The 26,992-nt window shown below is 38.1% G+C and overlaps 2 protein-coding genes across 51 annotated transcripts in view; one reads left to right on the forward strand and one right to left on the reverse strand.

The window, feature by feature from the left end:
- Positions 1-24,793, forward strand: part of dlg1b (discs large MAGUK scaffold protein 1b) — a 111,033-nt gene extending 86,240 nt beyond the window's left edge. For 14 of the 50 annotated variants that reach the window (XM_077196233.1, XM_077196915.1, XM_077196713.1 and 11 more), the window contains 15 exons: positions 1,545-1,671; positions 4,152-4,308; positions 4,470-4,572; positions 5,166-5,280; positions 6,643-6,819; positions 8,973-9,039; positions 11,035-11,134; positions 15,809-15,850; positions 18,175-18,225; positions 18,333-18,434; positions 20,101-20,273; positions 20,531-20,640; positions 20,907-20,998; positions 23,207-23,289; positions 23,403-24,793. In XM_077196233.1, coding sequence (XP_077052348.1) covers positions 1,545-1,671; positions 4,152-4,308; positions 4,470-4,572; positions 5,166-5,280; positions 6,643-6,819; positions 8,973-9,039; positions 11,035-11,134; positions 15,809-15,850; positions 18,175-18,225; positions 18,333-18,434; positions 20,101-20,273; positions 20,531-20,640; positions 20,907-20,998; positions 23,207-23,289; positions 23,403-23,450 — 1,547 coding nt within the window. In that variant the 3' untranslated portion in view covers positions 23,451-24,793. Of the gene's footprint in view, positions 1-1,544; positions 1,672-4,151; positions 4,309-4,469; positions 4,573-5,165; positions 5,281-6,642; positions 6,820-8,972; positions 9,040-11,034; positions 11,135-11,355; positions 11,390-15,808; positions 15,851-18,174; positions 18,226-18,332; positions 18,435-20,100; positions 20,274-20,530; positions 20,641-20,906; positions 20,999-23,206 lie in introns of all 50 variants that reach the window. The other 36 variants (XM_077197002.1, XM_077197180.1, XM_077197422.1 and 33 more) reach the window with 7 other exon arrangements.
- A 1,203-nt stretch (positions 24,794-25,996) lies between these two features.
- Positions 25,997-26,743, reverse strand: LOC143707054 (protein NCBP2AS2-like). The gene is made up of 2 exons (XM_077199736.1): positions 26,613-26,743; positions 25,997-26,511 (listed from the first exon to the last, which is right to left on the reverse strand). Exon 2 carries the CDS (start codon positions 26,502-26,504, stop codon positions 26,190-26,192), a length of 315 nt encoding a protein of 104 aa, XP_077055851.1. The 5' UTR covers positions 26,505-26,511; positions 26,613-26,743; the 3' UTR covers positions 25,997-26,189.
- Positions 26,744-26,992: the final 249 nt, after the last annotated feature.

Raw genomic sequence — 26,992 nt, forward strand, 5'->3', positions numbered from 1 at the left:
GTGTTAATAGATTATATTTTTGTCCCCATGGAGAGCCATAAAGCATGCATTTTACCATCTGTTGTGCTTTTTTTTTTATCGTGCCACTCTGTTCTCCTCTCCTCCGCCTGAGGGTAAAGCAAGGTTTCTGCAGCTAAACCTCTCGTTCTATTATATGCCATAGTGCAGTGCTGTAGAAGAAAAAGCTACTGCCACTGCTGCTCCCAGCCAACTGGGCCCAAATATACATCTCACAACCATCAGAGAGCTCATATCCCAGGACAAACAGTAGAATAAGACCTGGATAGACACATAGATGAATAAAATGCCTTAACATGGGTTTGGAGAAACAAATTGGAATTGCATTTCATTTTTAAGACTATCTCAATTTTTTTATTTATATAGCTCTTTATACAAAACAGACTGTTTCAAAGCAGCTTCACATTAATAAACAGGAAAATAACAGCGTAGTTGTGAAATTAATCAATTATGCAACAAATTCGAGTTCAAATGTAAAGCAGAACAGAATAGTGTCATTATGCATCTGAATTTAGTTCTGTATCGCTCATCAAATATCACAAATCAATATCACTCATCAGTACATTAGGAGTAAGATATCTGTTTTCAGCATGGGATTTTACCTAGATCTTTGTCAATGGATAACCAGATAATTCAGGGAATTTTATATATATATATATATATATATATATATATATATATATATATATATATATATATATATAATATATAATATCAAAGTAAAAAATTGTCCCTTTCTTTCTAAATACATTGTGGTCTTCAATCTTGGACTCTGAGAGCACATATCTGGTCTCATCCCACTAAAGTGGTGTCACATCTCATCACGGGAGCTTTGATGGTCAAAGATAGGAGCTTTGTTACCCTGCCTTTCACCACTACAACGTTTATCATGTTCAAGCATGCATTCCACACTAGTGACATTTCCACTGTAACTGTTGATGAGAAAATATCGACTAACAGACAGACATTATTAGCGATGTTGGGAAAATGATTCCTTTACTAGTCTTGGTTGATGTATCATCTATTATATCTATCTCCTTCTCTCATCCCATTTACCATCATTCTGTCATTATGCCAGTACGGATCACACTTATTTCCAATCAACAGAGCTCATATGAGGATGCACCGATACCTTGGCACCCTTTTGTCATGAGCTCAGCTAACTGTCTGCTTCAAATGAGACATTTACAGAGAGACAAAGACAGGTAAGATGAGGATAGTTTAGGCTCAGTGTCAACCTGACCTCCAGGTCTTTTTCACCCACATGGATAGCTATGTAAGCAGAGCCGCAGTGGAGGCCCAGGTGTTAAAAGCTCAGGCCAAGGTATCATTTACTGCCAACATGTGTCTGTTTAGCTTAGGTATGCAAACTATTGAAGAGCATTCAGTAGTTGTGCAATTTTGGAGGATTAGGTAAAGTTCTTTGAGATCCTGGAAATGATTGGTGCAAGCTTCTTGGGGAATGCAGATCAAGGCATTATAGACTTGTTTCGGTGACATATTGAACTTGTTTTTCTCTTTCCCAGCCTATTCCCAACACATGGAGAACCATATCAGCCCTCCAAGCTATCTGAGCCAGCCGATGCCCCCAGTGCATTCTGGACGCTACTCCCCGACCCTAAAGACCACTGCAGGGGAAGAGGATGTTTCCAGGTATTGCCTCAAAATTGACTACATAAACCTCTATGGTGCTCATGCACAGACTATTTTGCCACAATGCATCAATGAGACACTATGCGACACCATCTGTCTGTATAGACCAACGTTTTACACATTAAAGTTTAAATACACTTTTTATTACACAAAACTAATCATAGTCCTTGCTAGGGCTGGCTATCAATACATATTTCCTAATTCAATCCTGATTTTGCATCTTGCTTACATGTAAGAGACATTTCCTGTCATCTTATGCTTTAAATTATAAAGGTACATTGGTAAAACTTTTAAAATTAGCAAAAATAAAATACCCTATTTAGCAGATGTTATTTTAAAATGATATACTACTTCATGAAAGAGTAGCTCATATATATTTATCAGACTACACCGATGGCGCGATCACCAGTTGAATACCAGATTAATCCTGTTCTTATAAGCTTATTGTTTGTGAGTTCAACAAATGGGAAGCTTCAAGCTGTTCATGATTATTTGTATAAAGTGTTGCCTGAGCAGGTCAGTGCTCTGATGCTCACCTGTGATGTTCAGGATGATGTCATGAAGCTCTATGAACTTTGATAAGAGTTCACTGGCATATCGAATTGCTTTTTTACTTTTGCTCAGGTCACCTGACCCAAGCTGCAGCGCTTCACTGAGAGAGTTGTCAAATGTGCAGTTCCCCTGTCAGTACCTCTCTCTATGTCTGATAAACATATGTATTGATTTTACAGTGTTAAACCCATTTTAATTTTAGGATTCAAAAATAGGATCGAAAATCAAACTGGATGCAAAAAAGAGTGTGGTTAAAACATTTATCCAGATGCAACAGCAGACCTTTAGAGAAATCCGGCCTGAAATGACACGTCTGTGCCGATTTAGGGATTTAATAAGCTCCAAATTTAGCCCATCCACGTCACGTGTTGGTTCATTTTCATAAAAACCGCAGCGCATCATCAAGCCTCTTAACCAGCTTGCCAGAAAATGAAGAAACAAGATTGTCGTAATCCAACAGAACAAACGATTCTATTAATCTGACCATTTAGGTGCATGGGGGGATTTTAATTTTGGCACAATAATCAAGCATACAGTACAAAGTAGCCTGAAAAGAGCATTCCAGATGTCATTGTGTTCAGTGTTGTTGGTGGTGTTTTTTTAGAGGAATGTTCTATTTAATTGGCAAAAGCTGATCAAATGGTGTTTGACTACAGTATCAGTATTGTAAGATAGCCACAGGGATTCTTTTGATGGTGTAGTAGAACAAGGCTGTGGGCAGTAGAGTAGACCAGCAGTGCCTCCAAGAGGCCAGTTATATACACTGATCATGCACTCTTAAAGCAACCTTTATTGTGGCATAATATCAATTACCACAGAAAATAATTTCATTTTCAAATCATATAAACAGTAATACACTATGGACATACAGGAGCAATATATTCAAGGGACTTAAATTCACTTAAAAGCAGAAATATGATGCTTGAATATTATTATAGTATGTTATTTGCTCCATATAAAAGGTGCTTTGTTGATAGTTATATCACATATTTTTCTGAGATTCTTGCATGCATCATCCAAACATTACAGGATTCCTGCATTCCCCTTGACAAACTATTTTTGATAAGATGTGCTTTTAACTGCAACTGACTCACGTATAGTAGATGTTGCGGATTCATTGCATTTATAGAGACTTTGAATGTACTGATTCTGATTGTTACTCTTTTTTTTTTAGAGTCAGTGGTGTTTTGCACCACTTGCATTTGTACGCTATATAAAGATCCTGTAAACTCTTTGAAAAGACAGAAAAAAGAAGACCATAGTTAACAGTTCTACACACATATTATGAATGCACACATTAGTGTCCCATTAATCCCATGTTCTTTGGAGATAGAACTATTAGATATATTAAATAAACGTATAGCCATAAAATGGTATAATGGCAACACCATCCATGTGTATATTGGTATAATACTGTTCATGTGTTTTGTTGAAACCATTTTTTTATACACACAAATATTCTCCTGTGAAGTATATTATACACACAAATGTCTTATGACTGCGTTCCACAGCAGCATTCTGGGAGATGGGCTGTATTGACGTTCGAAAACCTTGTGTTTTACGTGAATAGCCTATTTCAAAGTCAGAACGGAAACAAATCAGCATATTAGAATGATTTCTGTAGTAACATGTGACACTGGAGACCAGCTTTGCCATCACAGGAATGAATTACATTTTAAAATATATTAAAATAGAAATCCGTTATTTTCAATTGTAGTCAAATTTCACAATATTGTTAATAATGAAACGTACAATACAAAGAACACAGAACATATTTTTTTTGATTCTGGAAGATGTAAGGATTTTTTGCCAGCTGTTTGTTTCGGACTCAATGAACAGTTTGTGTACAATGCTATATGAGTCTGTAAGTTTAGTATTTATGTCAGTCTATAAGGACACATGTTGTTTTGTTTTTTTTGGTCATGAAGGGAACCCAGGAAGGTGGTGCTGCATCGAGGCTCTACAGGGCTTGGCTTCAACATAGTGGGTGGAGAGGATGGAGAGGGCATATTTATTTCCTTCATCCTGGCCGGAGGCCCTGCAGACCTGTGTGGAGAGCTGAAGAAAGGAGACCGCCTGGTGTCTGTGAGTATTTCAGTGGCCACTGTCACATCTAAGATGAGTTTCTAATCAGAAGTATTTCTTACCGTATTCAGCGGACATACTGAGCTTAGTGCTGAACAGTCTGCAGACCACTGTCATACCTTTCGCCCTATAGATGTAAAAAACGACTGTCCCTTTCTTAGGTGAATGGAATAGACCTACGCAGTGCCACTCATGAACAGGCTGCAGCAACCCTGAAGAACGCCGGACAAACGGTTACCATCGTTGCCCAGTATAGACCAGAGGGTGAGTCCTTCTCAATGTAAGACAGTGCCATGTCAATCAATTTGATCACCCATTAAAAACCAACCAGAAATCAATCACCGATCAGCAGGAGTCTCTTAGCTGTGTTGTTGCGAGTAGTAAAAAGCCAATAAACCAATACTCCAGTTTTATAGCCATCAATTGACTCATTTGAGTCATTAAGTCAGGTCAGGGTCTAAAATAGAACTCGTAAAAATTTGATTTGGATATTGAATCATACAACTCGTCCTACAGACCATTATTATAAATGTAAACAATGCCAGTAAATGTGCTTTTAACTGACTAGTGTCCTTTTTTAAAACCCCATAAAGGCAGAAATCCCATGTTCTTTGGAGATTTGATTAGATTAGATATGTTACTGTAAATAAATGTTTTTGCAATAAAATGGTATCATGAAAACACCACCCGTGTATATATTGGTATATATCTGATCATGTGTTCTGTTGAAAGAATATTTTTTATACACAAATATTCTTCTGTGTAATCTATTATACACACAAATGTCTCATGACTGCATTCAAGAGCAGCATTCTGTGAGATGGGGAGTATTGACGTTTGTGACCTTGTGTTTTTAGAGTACAGCCGATTTGAAGCCAAGATCCATGACCTAAGAGAGCAGATGATGAACAGTAGCATCAGTTCAGGCTCAGGATCCCTGAGGACCAATCAGAAGAGATCACTATACGTCAGGTACTGGACAAATATACACCAATATGTTACAAGGGACTGGTCACCAGCATGTAAAGTCACCACGAAATTAAAATTGACAATTCTTATTTTTGGGGGGAATATTGCAGTTATTATAAACAATTTATTCGTGCACATCATTATTTTTTAATCTCGCAGTGACAGCTCTTCTCTGATGACTTGAGCACTGCACAAGGGCAATAAAACATCTCTAGCAACCTGTCACTTACATGAGATCGCAGCAATTAGCTAACAACAGCGATCCAACGGTACAATCAATTCCTGACGGATATCAAGTGCCGCCCTACATTTTTTCTCATTCAAGAAGCTGTTTCACTCAGATATTCGTCACTGAAGCTAGGGGAAAAAAAGCTGAAATTTCTGTTTCATACCAACTTTGAAGGCCCGTTTACATTTAAGAACGATAGCTGTAATGACACCTATATCAGTGTCCACACCAATGTTCTGTTTATTCTAAGCGCGTGCTGCAGTTTTGTCATCTGCCACTTTAAATGCTCAAGCCCTTTAAAGCAGGATGGATTCTGTTTGGCTGTCAATTTTTTTTATCGTTCACCAGCAGGAAGAAAAAAAAAACGTTCTGAAAGTGATTCCATTGATATCGTTCCTCTGTGCCGTTATCATTATACAGGTGAAACTTGACAAATTTGAATATCGTGCAAAAGTTATAATTTTTATGATTATGGCTTACAACTTATGAAAACCCCAAATTCAAAATCTCAGAAAATTTAAATATTACATGAAATCAATAAAAAAAGGATTTTAAATGCAGAAAAATCGGCGCTCTGAAAAGTATAATCATGCATATAATCATGCAATTTTTCAATAACTGAAATACTCTAACTTTTGCACAATATTGAAATTTTTCGAGTTTCACATGTAGTTGTGGTGTGGACTCTACTATTCTTTTATATTTAAAACGATTTTTAGAACTACATCTTTATTGTTATCTTGGTGTGAACAGGCCCTAAATGTAGTGGTTTTAATAAATTTCACAATTGATTTGAAAAATTTACAGTTCACACACATTCATTGTAAAGCTGGGTGTCAAACTCCTAAAGGGTCACAGCCCTGCAGAGTTTAGCTTCAACCCTAATTAAATGCCCTTGTTCCAGATAATCAAGTCCTTCAGGCTTATTTATAAACTACATGTATGTGTGTTGAAGCAAGGTTGGAAGTGAACTCAGTAGGACTGTGGCCCTCCAGGAGCTGAGTTTGAAACTCCTGATTTAAATGGGCCAGCAATTTTTAAAGCTTCTTGTCAGACTTCACCACATGCACTCAGATAATGCATCAAGTATCTAGTCTGTGTTTTTCCTGTGGTCTTATTTGGACTGTTTTCTGCAGGGCACTGTTTGATTATGATAAAACTAAGGATTCAGGGCTGCCTAGCCAGGGCCTGAACTTCAAATTTGGGGACATCCTGCACGTGGTGAACGCTTCAGATGATGAGTGGTGGCAGGCACGGCAGGTCACTCCTCAAGGAGAAGTGGAGGAAATGGGCGTTATCCCCAGCAAGAGAAGGTGAGAGATTGAAGCTTAAAAAAATGAAAAAACGAACAAATAAACGCACACAGGATTGTTAAGGTTTACTTTGTAAACTTTGTTTTGTACCAAATAATATCACAATCACAATCTTCCAGCAACTGAGTGCTTAGCTGATAACTTACCCTCTGTAGCCTAAAGTGCATGTCTTTGCATGTTTACACTGGTTTAAAAGATGCATTTTGGCTGATCGGATTAAAAGTAGACGAGGGAGACACATTCTCGTTTACGCCTGGTGTTTTAATTTATCACTTTTGTCGACTTTCAACCACTTCTGTCCTGATTTCTTCGAGGGGACGGTCTATAGGCGGGTAAATGTATGGACCTTTTCAGATCTTTCAATGTAATGAATGAAGTAAGCTCACGCAATTTACATATAAACACGCCCAGAGACGACAGAAAAACATACAGAAGCGTTAGATTTCGTTTAGGCTCTGACAGCTGAAGACCACACTGACGATGTGAGTGTGTGTTGGAAATCAGGAATGGAGAGAGAACATCGCGCTTGGGACGTTTTTCATCTTCAAATCAAACTTGGGTATCCAGCCAACAAAGTTTAAATCCCGTCTTGCGCTTCCCATAATGTTTACGCTGTAGGTAAGTTGGCGAACACATATGACCACATGAGCGTCTACACTACAAAAGCAATCCAGTCGAATGTGTTTTTCGACTACCTCTGGAAGTGGTTGAGAGTGGACAAGCTCAAAAAGTTTTAGACCCCGTTTACACCTGCATGGGATGACCCGCCCCCCCCCCCCCCCCCCCCCCCCCCATATCACCATACATTTTTTGTAGTCATGGAGTTTCAGATATATGTACACCTCCACGTTGATAGGAGGGAGAAGAACAAAATAAGAGCAATTGGTTACTTTTCAGTTATCATCGTTAGTATGACTATTAGGGAAAAATAAATGATCGGAAAAATGGCTAACTGCCCCAATATGCCGGATAATTACTTCTCGAAGAAAACAAAAACCGAAATTGCTTATGGAGGACTGGTAACTGAGCAGACAAGTGTCACTCGTGTAGATAATGAGAATTCCCGATGTAAGCCGTCAGCTCTTTGGAGATTTTAGTCAGGCCTCCACAGACCGTGTCCTAAGCGAGATCCAAATCCACATGAATGACCCGTTCAATGGCGCAAGCTAGGGTTAGCACAGTCTAGTAAACATTGGCTACCTGTTTAAGTTATTTTTGACTGTGCTGATGAACACCGCATCATGTGAAATTGTTGCTTGCGCCGACTGAAAACATTCATGAAAAACACCATGAGACAGAAGAGATTCTTGGCCATTGTAGTAGGCTACTGAACATTGAACGGGCCATTCATGTGGATTTGCATAAAACAGTTAATCGTTTTGATGCCGTGCCTTGTGGACTTCGTTAAGCCCTTCACAGTGGGGTAGCACGAGGGCCCACGATAACCCCCCATGGATTGCACCGATAGATGATTATATTGTGTGTCGTCAAAAACATCCAGCTATCAGAGATGTCAAGAGGATTTGGCATTTCCAATCAATGTATTAAATTATTATTATTATGTTACTTTTGTTATTAAATTCATTTTACAATTAATTTGCCCCTATGAAAAAAATTTCATAGAGCATCACCATATAACCGATGCGCAGCGAGGATGATAAAAGATAGGTTTGATTAGCTCACTCTTCTTTACAAAAACAACTTAACACAAAATACTTCTCTTCTCATTTTTTCATTATGGGCCAAAAGAGAAATATTAAGAAAATGAATTTGATTCATCTCTCATCGTTTTTCAGAGAACAAGCCGAATTTGCACATTGCTTGTGTGATATTCACTGGTTCACCGCCTTGGTTTAGAATGGAAATATTTTCAATATTGTGACGTGGCATTTTTCTTTTACACCAGTTGCTCGCAAAATAATAGACAATGATTTCATTTTCCATAATAATAATATTAAGTAAATTATTAAATAAATGACTAAATCAACAAGTAGGTAAACAAGTAATATTTTGCGAATAATTTGCAGGTACAAAAAGACTTTTCTTTTTTTTAACCCCTCTTCATCTGTCCTGATGAAGAAGAATGCAGTGTAACATGGGTTTAAAGTGGAGAACAGCTTTTGTTATCTGAGATCCTTGTGTTTTCTCTATAGAGTGGAGAAGAAGGAGAGAGCCAGGTTAAAGACGGTTAAGTTTAACTCCAAGTCACGAGAAAAAGGGGTGAGTGAACCATTTCATACATGCATACAATACCTACTAAGATACAAACAATATTCTGTTCTAAAACCTAGTGAGTTGCTTTGACTTTTAAGACCAACACTTTTCCCATAATTTTCCATAAATAAAGAACCACACAAAAGATTTGACACTTACATTTTGTTGTTCATTTTGTAAGATAATTTGACAATAATGTAATAAAGACAAAAAAATACCTAGCAGACTTAAATATTGGGTAAATTTGGGTCAAAGTTGTTGGGTCAAGTTATGTTAGGATTTTCTAAACTTTTCTTTTAATCGACATTTCTCTCAACTTGTCTGCCATCTTGAATAAAGTTTTGAGCTCACAGTGTGTCCTGGAATTGTATTCTCTGCAAACCAGACACTACTGTTCAAATGTTTGGGGTCGTTTTTGAAAAACTATGATATTGTGAAATGTTATTACAAATTAAAATAACTTTTTTCTATTTTAATGTTTTTTGTAATGTCTATTCCTGTACTGACAAAGCCATTACTCCAGTATTCAATTTCACATGATTCTTCTGAAATAATTCTATGCTGAGAAAATGTTTCTTATTATCAATGTTGAAAACAGATGTGCTGCTTACTATGTTCAATAAATATTGAACACATGTGCTGCATAATATATTATAATTCATTTTTTTTGATGAAAAGAATATCTTTTGTAACAAAAATGTTAATTTAATGCATCCTCGCTAAATAAAGGTGTTCATTTCTTTTAAAAAATGACTGACCCCAAAAATTTGATTAATCACATTGGTAGTGTACATGTTGATTTTGGCCACAACAAGGTATCTTAGAAAGCAACACAATGTTGTTTCCTTCCTTATGGAATAACCTCAGGATTATGATGTCTACAATGCTCTAGAAGTAGGCAACTCACTAGGTATTAGAACTAAACTTCTTTGTTGCTTATATTGTGTATCTAGAATGACATTGAAATGCATTTTAAATTACTTTACGAATTAGTGTTGGATAATGTTCCTACCTCTGTGAAAGTTCGACCATTTTATATTAACTCACATTTAATAATGCTCAGTCAGTGCATTCAGTGGAATGTAATGTTCTGGATGACGTTTACTAATCAGTCTGCCATATGAATGGTCCGGTCTAAATTAACAGCATGCATAGCTGCAAGTGTTGCAGGCCCAAAAACGGCCATATGTTATATATAACACATATAACAATACAGTAATACATCTATAACTGATTTATGAGGCATAGAAGTCAAAACACCAGATTATCTAACAGCCGACAAACATGCATGATAGGAAAACGAAGGACAAATACGCTTGCCATTGATGTCGGACTGCTCGTCCTTCTGTATGCCACACCTCCTCCTCTCCTGTCCTTCATCCTCACACTCTTCTCCTTCTGCCTACCATGCCATGCTCTCCAGTAACTCTCAGTGTTGCAGTGCAAACAGCCAGACTTAACTGATCACGGAGTAAGAAAAGAAACGCACCCAGAAGAACAGAGCCATGTAGTTACTATTACTTAAATAATTTCACATACAGGCTCTGTTTATATATACAGGCTCATACTATATTTTGAAAAATAAATCAGCCCAACTTGCTTTGTTTTGTGGCATGCTGCCACAACCAAAGCAGTTATAAGCCTTCACATGCTTTTTACCCTCTGCATGCAAATCTGAATGCTTCGAGATTTCCTACTGCTAGCTTTTTTTGAGTCTTCGACTCAAAATCCATTCATTTGTCCACTTCAATTCATCATGAATTTCATGTACAATTCTTACTTTGTGACGTCCTCCATTAATTGAGTAAACCCCTATCTATGAGAAATTGATCGTCATGTATCTTGAATCACTTGTAATGCCAGTGGCATTTGATCAAGTCATCAGAGGTCCACAAAGCCAAGAGCAAAACAATCATCTTTTATTTTTTCCATATGGACATTAGACAGCCCTCTTTCCCTTCCCTTCTTTTCTTTTGCCCTCCCCTTCCTTCTCTTCCTCAGCAGTCCCTCAATGACAAGCGTAAAAAGAACCTCTTTTCCCGCAAGTTCACCTTCTACAAGAACAAGGAGGCGAGTGAACCGGAAACAAGCGATGTGGACCGTAAGTACAGAAAGCGGCACTACAGCGCAATGTTGGGTGAGAATAGGGCAGCCGGTCATGAGGACAGAGGTGGGCACTGCTCCACTGGACACCGCAGGCATCAGAGAACGCTTGGTGCCTGCTGTGTCCAGTGACTGGACCAGGCCTCAGAGTGTCTCAGTAACCCATGTACTCTTGTGGTTGTTGTCTCTCTCGTTGCTCCCTTCCTGACCGCTCCACAGGACAACCCAGATGACTTGCTATCCAAAGGCCTGAGTAAGTTCCCCATGTAGATGCCCACTTGGTCACCTCTGGACCAGATCTCTCCTCCTCTCGCATCTCTCATTCTTTACTCTCATAATTCATGCTGATCTTTCTCTCAAGGGCACTTTTAGTTTGTCCCAGAGTTCAAGAGCTTCTCCAGACACGCTTAAACTACCAGAATAAAACTGTTTTCTCTTTCTGTTGTTGATGGTGGAGGTGAAAGGTTGTTTTCTACTGTCTTTCTCACCGTTCTCTATGGAATCTCCCCTCATTCAGTATCTGCACATTTTATTTTCTCATGATGTTCTATTGAGAAAAATAAATTTTTTCTATATTGATCTGATATTTATTTGCCATCACACACTTTAGATCTAATTACAGTTTCCCCGACGTGTGAACTGCTAATGTAACGGGTGGAATAACATTTACGTGGTCATTTGCGGTGCGGGTCATGAATCGATGGGCACGGGTGGACTGTGGGTCCAATAGCCTAGACTATTTCGACTCGTTTGGAACCCACTTATAGACAGCTGCTTTCAAACGGGCCCTTGCTTATCACGCTCTGTAGTTTAAAGAGTTAAGAATGTCAAAGGTTTCTAATTACAGCGCAATTTGCAGCATTTACCACAGCGTTAGTGCGCTGCAACTGAAGTGATTGACAGCTTCAGTCATTAAGGGAGCCTTTCTGTATATAATCTATTCGCATAAGCTAATCTATTTCTGTGTTGAGTCCTTTTTCAATTACGGTGGCAAACAAGACAACAAATTTGTAAAATCATGTTTTATTTTTAAATAATAAAATGCATTGCTACATATTTAAAAATTGTTTTAATATATGATATGTCTAGTAAAATGAAAGCTTAATGTTTTTTTTTTTCATTTTTAGAAATGTAAATCAAATACTGGTGCCACAAACATTTATGTCTGTGGTGTTACCAATTTTTGAAGAAAATTTCTGTTTTTCTAAAATGAGTAGGATGATGCAACTTTATAATGGTCTTTGGTGTCAGGTTTGGATGAAGAGATGAGGCTAGGACTCAAAAAGCAATAGGTTTTTATTAATTATAATAAATATATAAAAATAAAAGAACCTACCCTGAGGGGGGAAACAGACCTTGATCTAGACTTGACTTGACTGGCATAGGACTGCAAACACAAGGAGAACAGGTCTGCATCCAAAAACTTAGGCAGCTTGTTGCCTCGCTGCCCTATCAGCCAATGACTTTGTAGGCAGCGTTTGCGCATGAAGGTACCTCACGAAACTGATTTGGGACAGACTTCTGAGGCAGCTTCACGGTTTAATGATCTACAGCAAAATAGAGCAAGCTTCGGTGAAAATTAATGACTACATTAGTGATTTCTCGCTAGGAATTATATCATAAGTGGAAAACATTGATCAAAAATTTACATTAACACACAAACCGAAACTTTCGGACACCATTTTTATTTTTCTAGCTCAACTGTCACAGAATGAAAAACACAGGATTGTGGGATATCAAAGACAGCGAAGTACACATCTATGCTGCCTTCAAAAATCGGTCAGATGAAGGAATCTCAGGAGACAGGAAGTGAAACTAACATTGCATTCGGACATGCCTTCCGACCTAGGAATGTGTCCTTCGAAGGCAGCATTTATCAGTTTTCAGATGCAGCCTAGATTGGGAGCAAACAAGGCAGGTGACGAGGGAAGACAGGTGGGGCAAATAAACCAATAACCAGGTAACAAGACGGGCGGAGTTAAGACAATAGACAGGAGTGCACAATGGCACAAGGAAACGCATGACAAGATCACAGCAAACGTGACTAAAACACAAGCACATGGTCAGCAAACTAAATCACAAGCCATGTGCTCAAACAGAATGAGACACGAACACACAGCTAAAGAGACACTGGTAAGCCGCGTCTTTGGACGAAAACACCAGCTGCGTGCGGAAAACACCAGAGGACAACAGAGGAAAACACCAGCTGCGTGCTTTCATGTTGTCGTGTTCTGTGTGAACACGACAACATGAAAGCACGCAGCTGGTGTTTTTCACTGCTACGCAACGTGTGAACTCGAAACAACCACTCGCTTACAAACAAGACAGAGCAAATACTCATCCCGTGCCCACACAACAGAAGATAAACACAAGGAGCATTAATGTCCGAATCCCGTCACAAAACCAAAACCAAACTAGACCGAAGTGATGGAATCCAAACACCACGACCCACACATGAAATGATGTACACTGACCGGAGAGCGCAAGCCTCGAGCACGCCTGAAACCACACGCTCAGACAGACACAAGACAATACAGGAGTGTCAGGGCTCTGTCAGAAAACCTAGAAATAAACCAAAGTGACAGAACCCTGACATTTGGTACCTTTATCACTTTAAGGTCTCAAAACTTATTATATTTAAAATTATATTAAATGGCAATGAAAGAAAGAAAATTCAGATATATTTTTGAAGTAACACCACAGACGTAATATAACATCATAGACTAAGAACAAGGTCTACTACGCTGTCTATACAGATGCTGCTTTTCAGCCATACCTGATAAGAGTGATAAAATTATGTGATTATGAATGTCCTAAAGCAAATTCTGTAACACTTTACAATAAGGTTTCATTAGTTAACTACTTTGTTTAACATGAATAATAATGAACTGCACTTCTACAGCATTTATTAATCTTAGTTAATGTTAATTTCAACATTTACCAATAGATTACAATGACAGACTGCATTTTAATTATGTAACATTAACAAAAATAAATAAATACAGTATTAAATGTATTGCTCATTGTTAGTTTGTTAGTTAATACATTAAATAATGTTACCAAATGAGACCTTGTTGTATAGTGTTACCGCAAATTCTACGATTTTTAAATAGAACATTTCTGTTTGTGGATTTCCTATGGAGTCATGCGGTGTTACCATGAAAGACTGTACCACCACAGACAGTAACACAGATTAGCACAGATCTAGACCTTTCTAAAATGAAGGCTGCTCCAATAATGATGGTTTCAACGTCTGGGGACATTTCAGAAATATTAATACGACTGTATTTTAGATTAAAATATGTAAAAACTTGTTAGCAGTTATCAATGTCACATTACAGACTCTAATAAAGGGGGATGCATGAAATTGTTATAAATTTAGCAAAACTTGTGAAAATGAATAAGAGAGAATCATCTCACCATGCCACCCCTGCAATGACCTTTACATACAGTAAGTAGTCCAGTTACAATTCCCCCTTTTCTTAAATGGACAACATCCATTATTGTAACACCACTGAGATGAAGTTGGGAGAAACAACGTTTTATGAAAAAATATAACAAAATGTTTGCTTTTTTAAAACAATTTAATTAAATTGTTCCTGGTAAATTAAATAGAAATTACAATACAACCATGTTATTTGTTCTAAAAATGTTATATTTTTGCATTTACATCCCAGGATACATCTGTATGGCGGGAACATGCAGATTTTGTTGCACATGAAATTTCTCAAACTCGATTAAATATGTACTAGTTTAAACATGTTAAAACCGTACACAAATTGTTTTCCCCCTACACAATATAAAAATGCAAACATTTAATGATTTATTGGTTTTGGTAACTTGCCACTGCAATTGAACAATGACATTGACGGATTTTGTTTTGAAACAGGACATTGGGGGTCATCCATTAGCTTTAAGTTTAGATCACAACTCAATAAAACCACACTAATGTGGACAAAGACACCTTCAGAAAGGATTCTCAGTCTAGAGAGCTTTTTTTTGGTCAAAAATTTAAATGTGCCTGCGTATACAAAATGGGTTGTAAATATTTTTAATGTTTTAAAAATGTAAGACATTTATAGACAAACGTTGCGTGAAAGTGTGCTTAATACCCTGTTTCTGTTGTTTAGATTAATATTTGCTGCTAGGAAGGATTCATTTGTTTTTCTCTAATGTTATTCAAATTTATAGGCTATTTTATGCTAACATTTATTTTAGATGTGAAACTATGGCTGGTAATAAAAAAATAATTGTGATTAATCTTATGATTTCGTAATAATGTCAAACTCTGTACTTTTAACTATTGTTTTATTTAATGTTATTATTATTAATAAACATTTAAACAATTTTTTTACTATTTTCTACAAAGCACAAGCTTGCATTCCCCTGGGGATCGTCGACCAGTTTGAAGTTTGCGCTAGTTAACGTTGTCAACTTTTAAGAGTATAGTAGCACATGACCTCAAAACTAACATAAATGGACTAAAGTTTTGATTTCATGTGGTCTTTAAATTGGAGAGGGACACAGTTACATTCTCAGAAGGTGTACTGTGTCCCTCAGTGGTGTGTGCCTGTACTCCTCCACTTGCTCTTCCACTCTTATGTGAAGTCACCTCATGCATGTGCTCCTGTTGTTGGTTTTCATCATCCATGCTCCTCTGTTATGATTTCAGAGCATGTCACCTCTAATGCCAGTGATAGTGAGAGTAGTTACCGTAAGTTCCTCTTTGAGTCCTTCATCCGTCGACCTCGTCTGCTTTTCTTTCACATTTAACACCGTTCTTCTCTCTCTCTTCCTCTCTGCTGTGAATTAACGTGTATGGGAGATCCAATTTAATAATACAATATAAAAACTGGACTTCTCAAGAGTTTACATCGCCCCACCCCCTTCACCAGAGCAGCACTGCAGTGAGGCAGGCTGGGTAATATTCCACAAGCCACACAGATACAATACCAAAATCAATCAGTGAGCCCTCCGCCAGTCTCCATAGCAACAGTGCACACCCATCACTACCCAGCCCTTGCCCTCTCTCTGTCAGAGACAGTCAGAGTCACAGTGTTATATCAAAGCCACTGAAGATATTACACACCGCTGTGATCAGCACTGCAGACGGTGCATTAGAGCAGGGCATTACCAGCTACTGCATGATACCAGACACTTCCAGGCACGATTCTATGCGTCACGGCATCATAATGGATCATCACCAATGAAATTGTGGCAAATTTAATGAATGCAAACATAAATAATAAAAAATTGATGCAAGCAGGGCCCACTCTAAAAATGTTACTGGGCCACTGGTTCAAATTTTTACGTAGCTTCTTCAATATCTCCACTTGTTCTGCTGTATCACCGTTCAAAAGCTTTGAGATATTTTCTTTCTTTTTTGAAAGAAATTAATTCCTTTATTTAGTAATGATGTATTAAAGTATGTAATAGTTAATTACATTTAATTGTGAAAGTAAAGCCATTTATAATGTTACAAAAGTTATCTATTTTAAATAAATGCTGTTCTTTTGATCTTTCGATTTATCAAAAATCCTGGATGGAAAATCACAGTTTCACAGCAATGCTGAAAATCCAGCTTTGACATCACAGGAGTAAATTTTTTTTTTTGGTCAAATTAAATTGTAATAATATTTCACAATATTACAGTTTTTAATGTATTTGTGTTAAAATAAATGCAGCCTTGGTGAGCATAAGAGACTCATTTCAAACACATTTAAAAAAAAAAAGCTTAGACTCAAACTTTTGAACAGCAGTGCAAGTAAATAAATAAATATATTTAATTTTGTAGCAATTTATTTTATGCTGACATGTTTTAGTAAATGTTAACTTTTCATTTCTTCAGCATTAATGTAGTTTGCAATGATATGGACATTGTACAGCTACAGTTCAGTGCAATGAAGCTCCATCACAGAAATTCATTCATACTGTAAATAATTGTTTTGCTAGACAATGATGTCATACAATGTAGGACCTGTACTGATCAGTTGTAATGTGTAATAGATTGTATCAGCACAACCCTGCAGTACAAAAGCTTGTCCTGTAAAATCAAGTCTTCATTGAAGCTGTACTTTTTGTGATTTCCTTAAGTATTCTTTGTGATCTTTCATACATGTGAATAACTAACAAAAACAGCCAGTTTATTCTGCACTAACGTACAGTATTTCACATTGCTTTATTGTGGGGAAGGTATAAATGCATAATATTTCATATATTAAGTACACTACAGTATGATGCAATAAACAGCACAAGCTGGCACAGGCCCTTACAGATTCTGCCCTTAACTTTAAAGGACAATGTTCATTAATTTACAGCACATTTCTGCCTCTAACTCTCAGTGCACAGACAGGCCTGCTGAGATCCACAGAAAGAGCTGCACTTTAATCATCATGACAGTCTCATACCGACGGAGGACTCCATTGCCCTAACACTGTTCATTTGTGTGGCACAGAGGACCTCTAGCGGCCTCGAGTGGATCTCGCATAGCTTTTGTTGCAATTTCACACATTCAATAATAGACTGGTGCAGGTATGACGTCAGAACCCAGTTAACCGCTGGTTCCTATGTGGTTTTATAATGGGATTTTTGCACTTTATGAGTAAAATAAAGCCTGTGGTAAACATAACTCGACGATACTTTGACGTTTGTTCTACAACTTACACTGCACACACTCACACCTCAAGCAGTCTTATCTAATTACTTAATAAAAACATAACTGCTTTAAAATTCACCTTTTTGCTCTGGGTGTGTGTAATTTATGTTGTAGAACAAAATGTCAAAGTATATTCAAGTCATGTTTTCCACAGTTCAATTGATAAAACCCCATTATAAAAACCTATAAGAAAATCTCGAAGGAACCAGCGGCGAATTAGTCTTTGGGTTCTGACGTCATTCCTGCACCACTCTATAATGCATGATTTCAGTGTCATAATATGCTTGGCTGGATTTGTTTGTCTAAAAACGAGACCGTAAACCAAATGATGAATTGTACGGAGATATTTTTTTGAAGTGTAACTGTGTGTGTGTGTTTCTCAGGTGGTCAAGAGGAATATGTGCTCTCTTATGAGCCAGTCTGTCAGCAGGAAGGTAAAATGCTTATGATTCTCTGTAACATCAATATTAACCCATGAGATTTAACATGAACAATTATTATTATAAAAATGTAATTGATTTCATGAATGGTCTTTCCACAGTGAACTACGCACGGCCAGTGATAATCTTGGGTCCGATGAAAGACAGAGTAAACGATGACCTGATATCGGAGTTCCCTGACAAATTCGGTTCCTGTGTTCCCCGTAAGTCTCTGTACACCGTGTGTATGAGCTGATGAGATGATATGATGAGGGACACATCGTAACAGTGTCTGCAGTGGATATTACAGGACGGTTTGCAGGCTTGTCAGATGAGAAATGCAGTTTTGACTACATTTACATGGTTGAATATCTTTTTTTTCTTTTTTTTTTTCGATTTTAATATAATTCTACTAGTAAGTAATGTTAATTATTATTCCCTGTGAAGTTATTCAACTGGGGAATGTCTGTGATTTTAATTAATTTCAAAATGCAGTGGACTCGGACCATTCATGGTGCGGTTTGATTAAAACGGGCATTAAGAATACAGAAATATGGCACTATTTGAAGGGACGGCTATTTGTAATGCTGTCTGTCACCATAGTGGATGTTATCGAGTGCACTCATTCAATCCCACAATGCACCGCAATAACGGTCTCAATAACAACCGATGCACGCTCAACAGCTAGAGAATACCCATAATGCATTGTGAGATCGCCAGAAGACGGCACTCACAGCTGAATCATCCATCCATCCATTTTCCAAATCGCTGATCCAATGTGGCTACAGCGTAATATCATCCTCCTATTTGATGGATTATTAAATTGTTTAATTAAGGGTTATACATGATAGTTTCCACAACAGAGTGCAATATAAATCTTTTCATTACTACTGGAGCTGCCAGTTTGCTAAGTGTCAAATGATTTTGAATCAGCAAGCACAAACTACACAAAAGTGGCAGCGCTTCTGGTGCACTCAGTGTCCGAATTCAATCACTCGTTTTTTCACTCACTCGTTTTTCGTTTTTTTCACTCACCCAGTTTTTTTGGTGTGCTCCGCACCATTGGCTCTAGTCGGACGCCGTCAGGGTTTTTTGGGCCGAATCGGCGCCAGGCCGTCAGTGAGAGAGAGAACTTTGATTGGCTGTTCAGCTTAGTGAACAAATCCGTGCACAAGAATAAAAGTGAAAGTGATGAAAGCGAGCGAAGAAGTTAAGTGGGTACAGACAGAAGGCTGTTATAAATTTACATCATCTTACCCGAGCATTCGAATACACAAATATTTTCATAATAACATGAGCCGACTGGAATGAAGAAAGTGATTGATATTGAAAATGGTAAGCAAGCACTGCTTTGTTTACGGTTTGTACATCTGCAGACTGAGTTTCAGTATCCTTTTTTTGAATGATGAAAATACCTGCTGATATAGGCAGATATTTACTTACACGCAGACGCAGAACGCACGTGCTAGTTTACAGTTGCCTTTAGTCCTTTTGGTGAGTTCAAATGTAGCTTTTTGGTCGAGACGCAGCCGGCGAGAGGCGACAACAAAGTCAGCTTTAGTCACCGCTAGTTCTTTGACGTCGGCTTGGTGTGGCTTAGGCTTTAGATGAGGGAGACATCCAAAATGAGCAATGAAGTTTGAGAAGCACTGCAATAGCTTCCAAAAAAGTCACTGAGGCCAATGGTTATCATCTTAATATTTTTTTTATATAACATTATCAGGTAGAAATTGTGACACAATATTTTTTTACTGATCCTTTTCCTAATTCTTATAGAATAAATCTCTTAAAAACTCATGGGCCTTCGAATATTGTTGCACAGCATAAACTGGGTGGCTGTGTTCTGAGACCCACAATAATAATAATGTAGCTTGTGCTCCTCTGTCTCAGATACAACGAGACCGAAGCGAGATTACGAGGTGGACGGGAGAGACTACCACTTTGTCGTGTCCAGAGAGCAGATGGAGAGAGATATACAGGAGCACAAGTTCATCGAGGCAGGCCAGTACAACAGCCACCTGTACGGAACCAGTGTGCAGTCTGTCAAAGAGGTGGCGGAAAAGGTGAGGTTTTTACCAGCACCAAGTCTACTGTACATGCATTACATTTACCAGGCAACAAAAAAAAGTATTGGAATGGCATTAGTCAATGTTTACATATGATGTTATTTAGGAATTGGAGCTTAGCATTATTTCTGGAGAAATAAGCACAATATGCACGATACAGCTGCACAACTGCTGACAACACAGGAGTCTAATGCTTAACATGCATCCTTATTGCTAACCAGATGAAAACACTGTGTGTGTGATACTCTCTTCAGGGCAAACACTGCATTCTAGATGTATCAGGCAACGCCATCAAGAGGCTGCAAGTGGCTGTGCTTTACCCCATCGCCATTTTCATCAAACCAAAATCAGTGGAGAACATCATGTGAGTAAAAGACAAGAAATCAAACTAGTATTTACAAAGAATGTCATGCCATCAATGACTAATACATTACTATGGCGCTGGTGGGATGTCTATTCTCTACCCTATTTTCCATTGTGTCATATGTTGTAAACTGAACCCAGTCAAAGGCATTGGGGCGCCATCAAATCTATTTATTACTTTTTTAATATTGGATCACTCACTAACCCAAAAGCAATGCAATACAACAGTGTGTAATTAGAGGGCAATGCTGTTTGCTCTGTCCTCAGGGAGATGAATAAAAGACTGACGGAGGAACAAGGCAGGAAGACATACGACAGAGCCATGAAGCTGGAACAGGAGTTCATGGAGCACTTCACAGGTCTGTCTGCTCATTCTGTGTGTCTCTCATACAGGCGTCAAGACTACAGCCTACCACAACTCACACCACATATGTAGCAATGGCAAGGTCATTGGTTTGATTCCAAGGGAACCAGGGCTCCGAACCAGTTCAAGAAATGAAAAAACGATCGAAATTTTAACAAAAATATAAACGAAAACGAAAACAACCTTATCAAATTCTAAACAGAAACGCTAGTTTGAAATTTGGCTGTGTTGGCTATGACCAGATGGTAAAAACCAGACGAAGACACTCTTCTCAGCTCCTCAAATACGTAAAACATTAGCCTTTACAAATATCATGTTTTTTGAATAAAGACAATGCTGCACTCATTCAAAGAACCAGGGCTGGATCCCGATAACGTTGTCTCTTAGCGCACTACGAAGACTCTTAAGGTATAACTGAACTAAAGGTATACCATTTCTAGGCGCGTTCCCCCAACAAAACCTTAGGAAGCTGGTTTAGATATACCCTAGATATACGTGAGACGTTACCAGGTGCTGTCCGTGGCGGTGCTGCTGAATTGATGGATAAAATATATATATATATATAATAGCCTATAATATCATAGCCTACATATTTTAAAATGGGATCATATATTGCCGCCACAATAACGGCCCATTTGAAATGTTTACGCACTTTTTTTTCTCTTTCTCCTTTTTGTTCGCTGAGGTGGAGCTGTGATGAAATATTGTTCTTGTAAATACTTTCCAGCATTTCAGTAATAAAAGTGTACATTGTACGTACGGTGCTCGTGCAGTGACCAAAAAGGATTTAAACAGTGAATTTTGAAGTGATCACTTGTAATCTTGAGATGTGGATTCGGACGGCAATTAAATCACCACACGACCTTGGTGTTCGTCAAAAAACAGTAGGTAATTTGGCCGGGGATTTTTACCTGGGTGGTGAGAGAAAAACACTGACATCCTGGATTCGGACGGCAATAAAATTACCGACTAACCTACTTTCCCTGTAAATGTTGAAAATACCGTACGACCCCATGTGTCCACTAGCGGAGTGAACTGTCAACAGTGATAAGATAAAGCTAAGAGTGGTCCAGATAAACCTTCCGAACGTATGACTTACAGAAGGTATACTTAACTAAGAACGTTTCGGGAAGCACGTATTAACCATAAGGTACAGCTTAAGGTATATCTTAAGAACGACGTAGCGTTAAGAAGGTTTCGGGAAACCCAGCCCAGTTCTTTATTTGCCTTTGCACTGCAAAGAAGCTGAGACAGTCTCTCATAGTATAAAGTTCTGTTCAAGCTCTTGTTTTTAATATAGACAAAAAAAAGTTTTAAAAAAATATATTATTAACCAGTATTTTTTCTAATCAAAACACGTTTGTAACGGTAATGTTACAGAAGGAACGCATGAACAGAAACGTTAAAGTACGGATTCTGCTCGGACTGAACAGATTGGGGTTTTTTTCAAGCGCTGCAGGGAACATACAAACTGATAAAATGACATTTGCTTTGGATCAACTTGTCTGCGAAATGCATAAATGTAAATGCACATGTAGTCTTCACACATATCCAGAGACCTATGGATTATACATAATAACAAGAACACTGGTCACAGCAGGCTATGAATTTGGTGAGTTTGTGTTTTGATGGTTGTTGCAGCGGTGCTACAAAAGAGATGAATTTAGAAATGTAATTTCTAAAAGAGCATTTTACCATCCGTTACTGTCATCACACAATCCGCATGATGAAACCTCTGACAGCTTACAGGCGGTCACAGTTACAGTAACTTAGCTTTTTACCGTGATCCCCTGCCATAAGGACTGCACATGTGAAACTGCTTATTCTTTATCTCCACACAAATATTTGCACATTTTAAGAAATGTGCTGAAAAAAGCAGTTCAAAAAAGTGAGAGTATGTTTATATCATTCAGTTATACAACTTTGTGGTTTTGTGTTGACAAATGAATCTACAAAAAAAGTGTTTTTGTGGAAGTTGCATTTCAAGTGCACTTGTTTCAGGGGCATGTGACTCTTCTGCTCTCTGAATTCATCCCTTTTAAAGCACCACTGCTAAAATGTAAGACTAACTAACTAAAAAGCCTAGATAAAGTCACAAATTGACTCATCAGATGACTGTTCCTCCATTCCTAACTGTTGTCCGTTTATACTGTGATGAATTCCTCTACGCTGTCACCTCACTGTGATGTTCTCTGCATTGCAGCTATCGTTCAGGGCGACACCTTGGAAGAGATCTACGATCAAGTCAAGCAGATCATCGAGGAACAGTCCGGGCCATACATATGGGTACAGTCCAAGGAGAAACTATGAGCCTTCAGGAGATTACCGTCCCCTTCTCTCTGCCTGATTTATTTATTGATTCTCTCATTTTTATTTTTGTTCTTTTTTGATAATCTCAGTCGGGCTTCTCCAACCGACAGCGTTCACTCAACAGATTAATTCCTTAATCCAACATACTTGGATCTCTGTTCAGTCCTACATCTGCACCTCCTGACTCTCAAGGGAAGGTGATCCGTCCTCCTCAGATCTCCACTGCTTCCACTCTTACAGAGAGCAAACGCTGCGCCAGAGCGGCATCTGTTTACCAGGGGTTTGGAAACGGGACAGTTCCTTAATGTTTAAGGGAGGTTACTTTGTAAGGACAAAGACAGCGATCTGATTTTTCCGACACGCGTCTCTTTTCGTTTGACCTGTTCGTTTCTGTGTTATTTTTGTGTGTAAATGGTAACACGGAGCATAAGTCTCAGGCATCGGATTCATTCAAATGGTGAGAGAAACACAAAAAGGCAAAAGTTTGCACGTTGTAGCTTTTAAGACCAGGTGTTTCTTCGGCCCTTCTTTCTCGTTGTCTGTTCCGCACATTGATCATCATTGATTTACTTATTTTTCTCCCTCGACTGTTGTATTGGCATGCTTATTGTTCTCCTCATTCTAATCGTCTGCGTTTCAGAGCCGTTGTGTTTCGATGATGAATGTCGGAGTCTACAATCAGTGTCTTACACAGAGTACATGTTTTCAACTCTTTGATTTACATTTAGGAAAGTCCGGCATTTGTAAGGAACTGATATTTTAAGAGGCAATAAAATGCCAGCGCATATGTGGAAGAAATTTATTGTACAATGAGATCTTAACAGATATTTAACCCTCCATAAACTGCCTATTTTGTTATAATAAAAGTCTATATTGAGCTTTACTTAAGCACTATTATGATGGGAGTTATTTTCTTGACATTGTAAAATGTATATTAGAGCAAGATATTTAACAAAAGAAATAGAATGAATATATTTTTCCCCTTTTTCTGTTACCACCCTTTATTTTCCCAAACTGAAACAAACGACAAGATGCAGGGCAGCGAGGAGACCGCAGAGAAAACAGAGCCAAGACAATTATTGACACAATATTTGAGGCTAGTTCTGTCTCTTCCTCCTCTCTGCTCACCATTTCAACATCATCATCATCATCATCATCATCATCAGCTGGAAGAAGAAGGCTCTGTCCGTTCCCCCTCTCAGCTGGAAGAAAAGCTTCACAGAGACTCCTCTTTTTTTTTCTGAACCCGTCCAGGAGAAGAGGTCCCGTCTGCTCTTCCTACGACATGATTGTTTTCTATACTAAGACTGCTTGTTCTACCACCTCAACAACTCTGCTTTTTAGGGACATAGTGGGACTGGACAAAAAAAAAAAAGAAACATGTAAATAACCTACTGATCTGATTCATTCCATTGATCACATCGAACAAGAGAATGGTTAATTCAAGAACAATAAAACAAAATCTTTCTTATACAGCAAAGTGCTGGTGTGAGTCTTCCTTCAGATGGAGTGCTGAAGTATATGTACATCTGCAAGGATGTAAACATCAATACACTTCTGAAAGTTGTCACAGTAGTGATTATGGTAATGCAGGGCCATTTATGGCACATTAAAGGATAGTTCAGTTTGGTATGATTTATTCGTCCTCATGCTGTTCCAAACCTCTATTATTTTATTTCTTCTGTGATCCATACAACGGAAGTCTGTCTGTGGTCCTCAAAATGGTTACCAACATTCTTCAAAATATCAAAAGTTGATGGAAATGAGGGTTTGTAAATGATGACAATTTTACAACACACTGTCAATTATTTTACAATTTCTGTGAATTGGTAGCTAATTCGTATAAATTCTTACAATGTCATTGGTATAAATTCATGACAGATATCCCTTTATTCTATAAACCATTCATTTTTAGTACATTTAAATAATGCATATTAATTTGTTTTATCTTGCACCCCAAAAATGTGGGGTTGTGCAACTTTCCAAACAAATAAACAGACTTTTATGTTTGAACCCTTTCATATAATGTTTTTTTGTAATTATCAGTAGTTTTAAAGCTGTTGAGATAATCGAAAAACTTTTGGCCGTGAATTTGTATATTGTCCGATGTCAGAGTGGCACAACTGCAAACATGCCTCTTTTATTATGAAATGACAAGGTAATAACAGTAAACATGATAATGCATCATCCAGATCATTGTGGCAGAGTGTAAAGGTTTGTAGATCTCTCTCAAATACTGTTAAAAACTGCTAATGTCAAGTATGGGTTGGCTGATACAGTTTTCATGTCAGGTAGTACAACTACAGTATACACAATTATTTGGTTGTACCGCCTGACATAAAAACTGTACAATTTAATTTAAACACTTCTAAATGATATTTAACAACTGTAACTTGTTTAAACATTGTTCATGACTCAAAAATGTTTAATACAACCGTTTTGAAACGATTTTGGTTTTAAAAAACACCCTTTTTAAGCTCCATTTGTCAATGTGTATCCTTTGTGACGAAGTGTTATAGAGACAAATGAGCAACATTATCTACCTTGATTTTACATTTTTGAAATTGAGCTCCTGCGCTTGTTCAGGTCCTCATGAAACTCAAATCATTGTATCTTTGGAATCCCTTAAATTAATAATCTGGCAACACGTTTTGTTTCAATAACGTGATAACCAATCCAAACACTCATTTCAACCATTTATTTCTCAAACAACATGGCACTCTCGGTCATACAAGCAATCTTTAGAATGCTATTCATTTAAATAAGTCTATTAAGGGCCACAAACTCCAGTCTGAGTCTTTCAATGACGCTGTCCTCATATTCACAAGTGGCACAGAATATGAGTTCTCTGTTCACTCAATTCAGCTCTTCATCAGTCACTTTTTGTCTTTTATCTGTCGGTTGGCGTCCTTTATTCCCTCTTTCACCTCCTTCACAAACGTGTCCCGCAGCCTTGAAGCTCTTCGACCCAACTCTCCCACATCCCTGGGCATCTGTGAGGTCTCCTCGCGTATCTGGCGATAAGTATGGGATGTGAGCAGCTTGTTCGAGGCGTTCTTCCCGGCGATCTGGGCTTTAGTGATGGCGAAGGCCGTGATCTGCGCCGCCCGTCTGATGGCTCGAGACTCCGCGAGCTTCTCTACCACCTGAGCGTTATTTATCAAGGCATGAAAGATCCGCCCGAGCACCATTTTGAACCTGTTACCGATATATACATTAAGTTTTAATGACCTTAACCACGTTCACGTTCAACAAATGTTTAGTTTAACTATTATTTCGTCATGTAAACAGTAAATTACCTTCAAAGGTCCCCAATCAAGTTATCTGCACTCCACTGAGCGGGTCTTTTTCACTAGGATTTGCATCACGGTAAGGGTTTACACGACGCAGCGCCTCTACAGGCGTGGAGAGTAATGCATTTTACACCGACAACCATGTCATTCGCTAAAGTTAAGTTATAAACGTGTCCATCCAGGTTATTGTGTTATATTTACAATGTTTTTAATAGTTTCCCTGAACCTCACGATTTCTTATATCATGATTAGAACTTAGATATAAAGGCAATACTACTATAGGGCAAAGAATAATCTGTTGTCGTAGGATTTTCCCCTCCATTTCTATTACCAATTTTAATACAATTATTGTCACAGTGTTGGGTTTGTGTTCCCCAGGTGTCCAC

This window comes from Siphateles boraxobius, unplaced genomic scaffold (assembly GCF_051911475.1).
Source record: "Siphateles boraxobius isolate OS27281-9 unplaced genomic scaffold, OSU_SipBor_1 1, whole genome shotgun sequence".
NCBI classification, from domain to species: domain Eukaryota; kingdom Metazoa; phylum Chordata; class Actinopteri; order Cypriniformes; family Leuciscidae; genus Siphateles; species Siphateles boraxobius.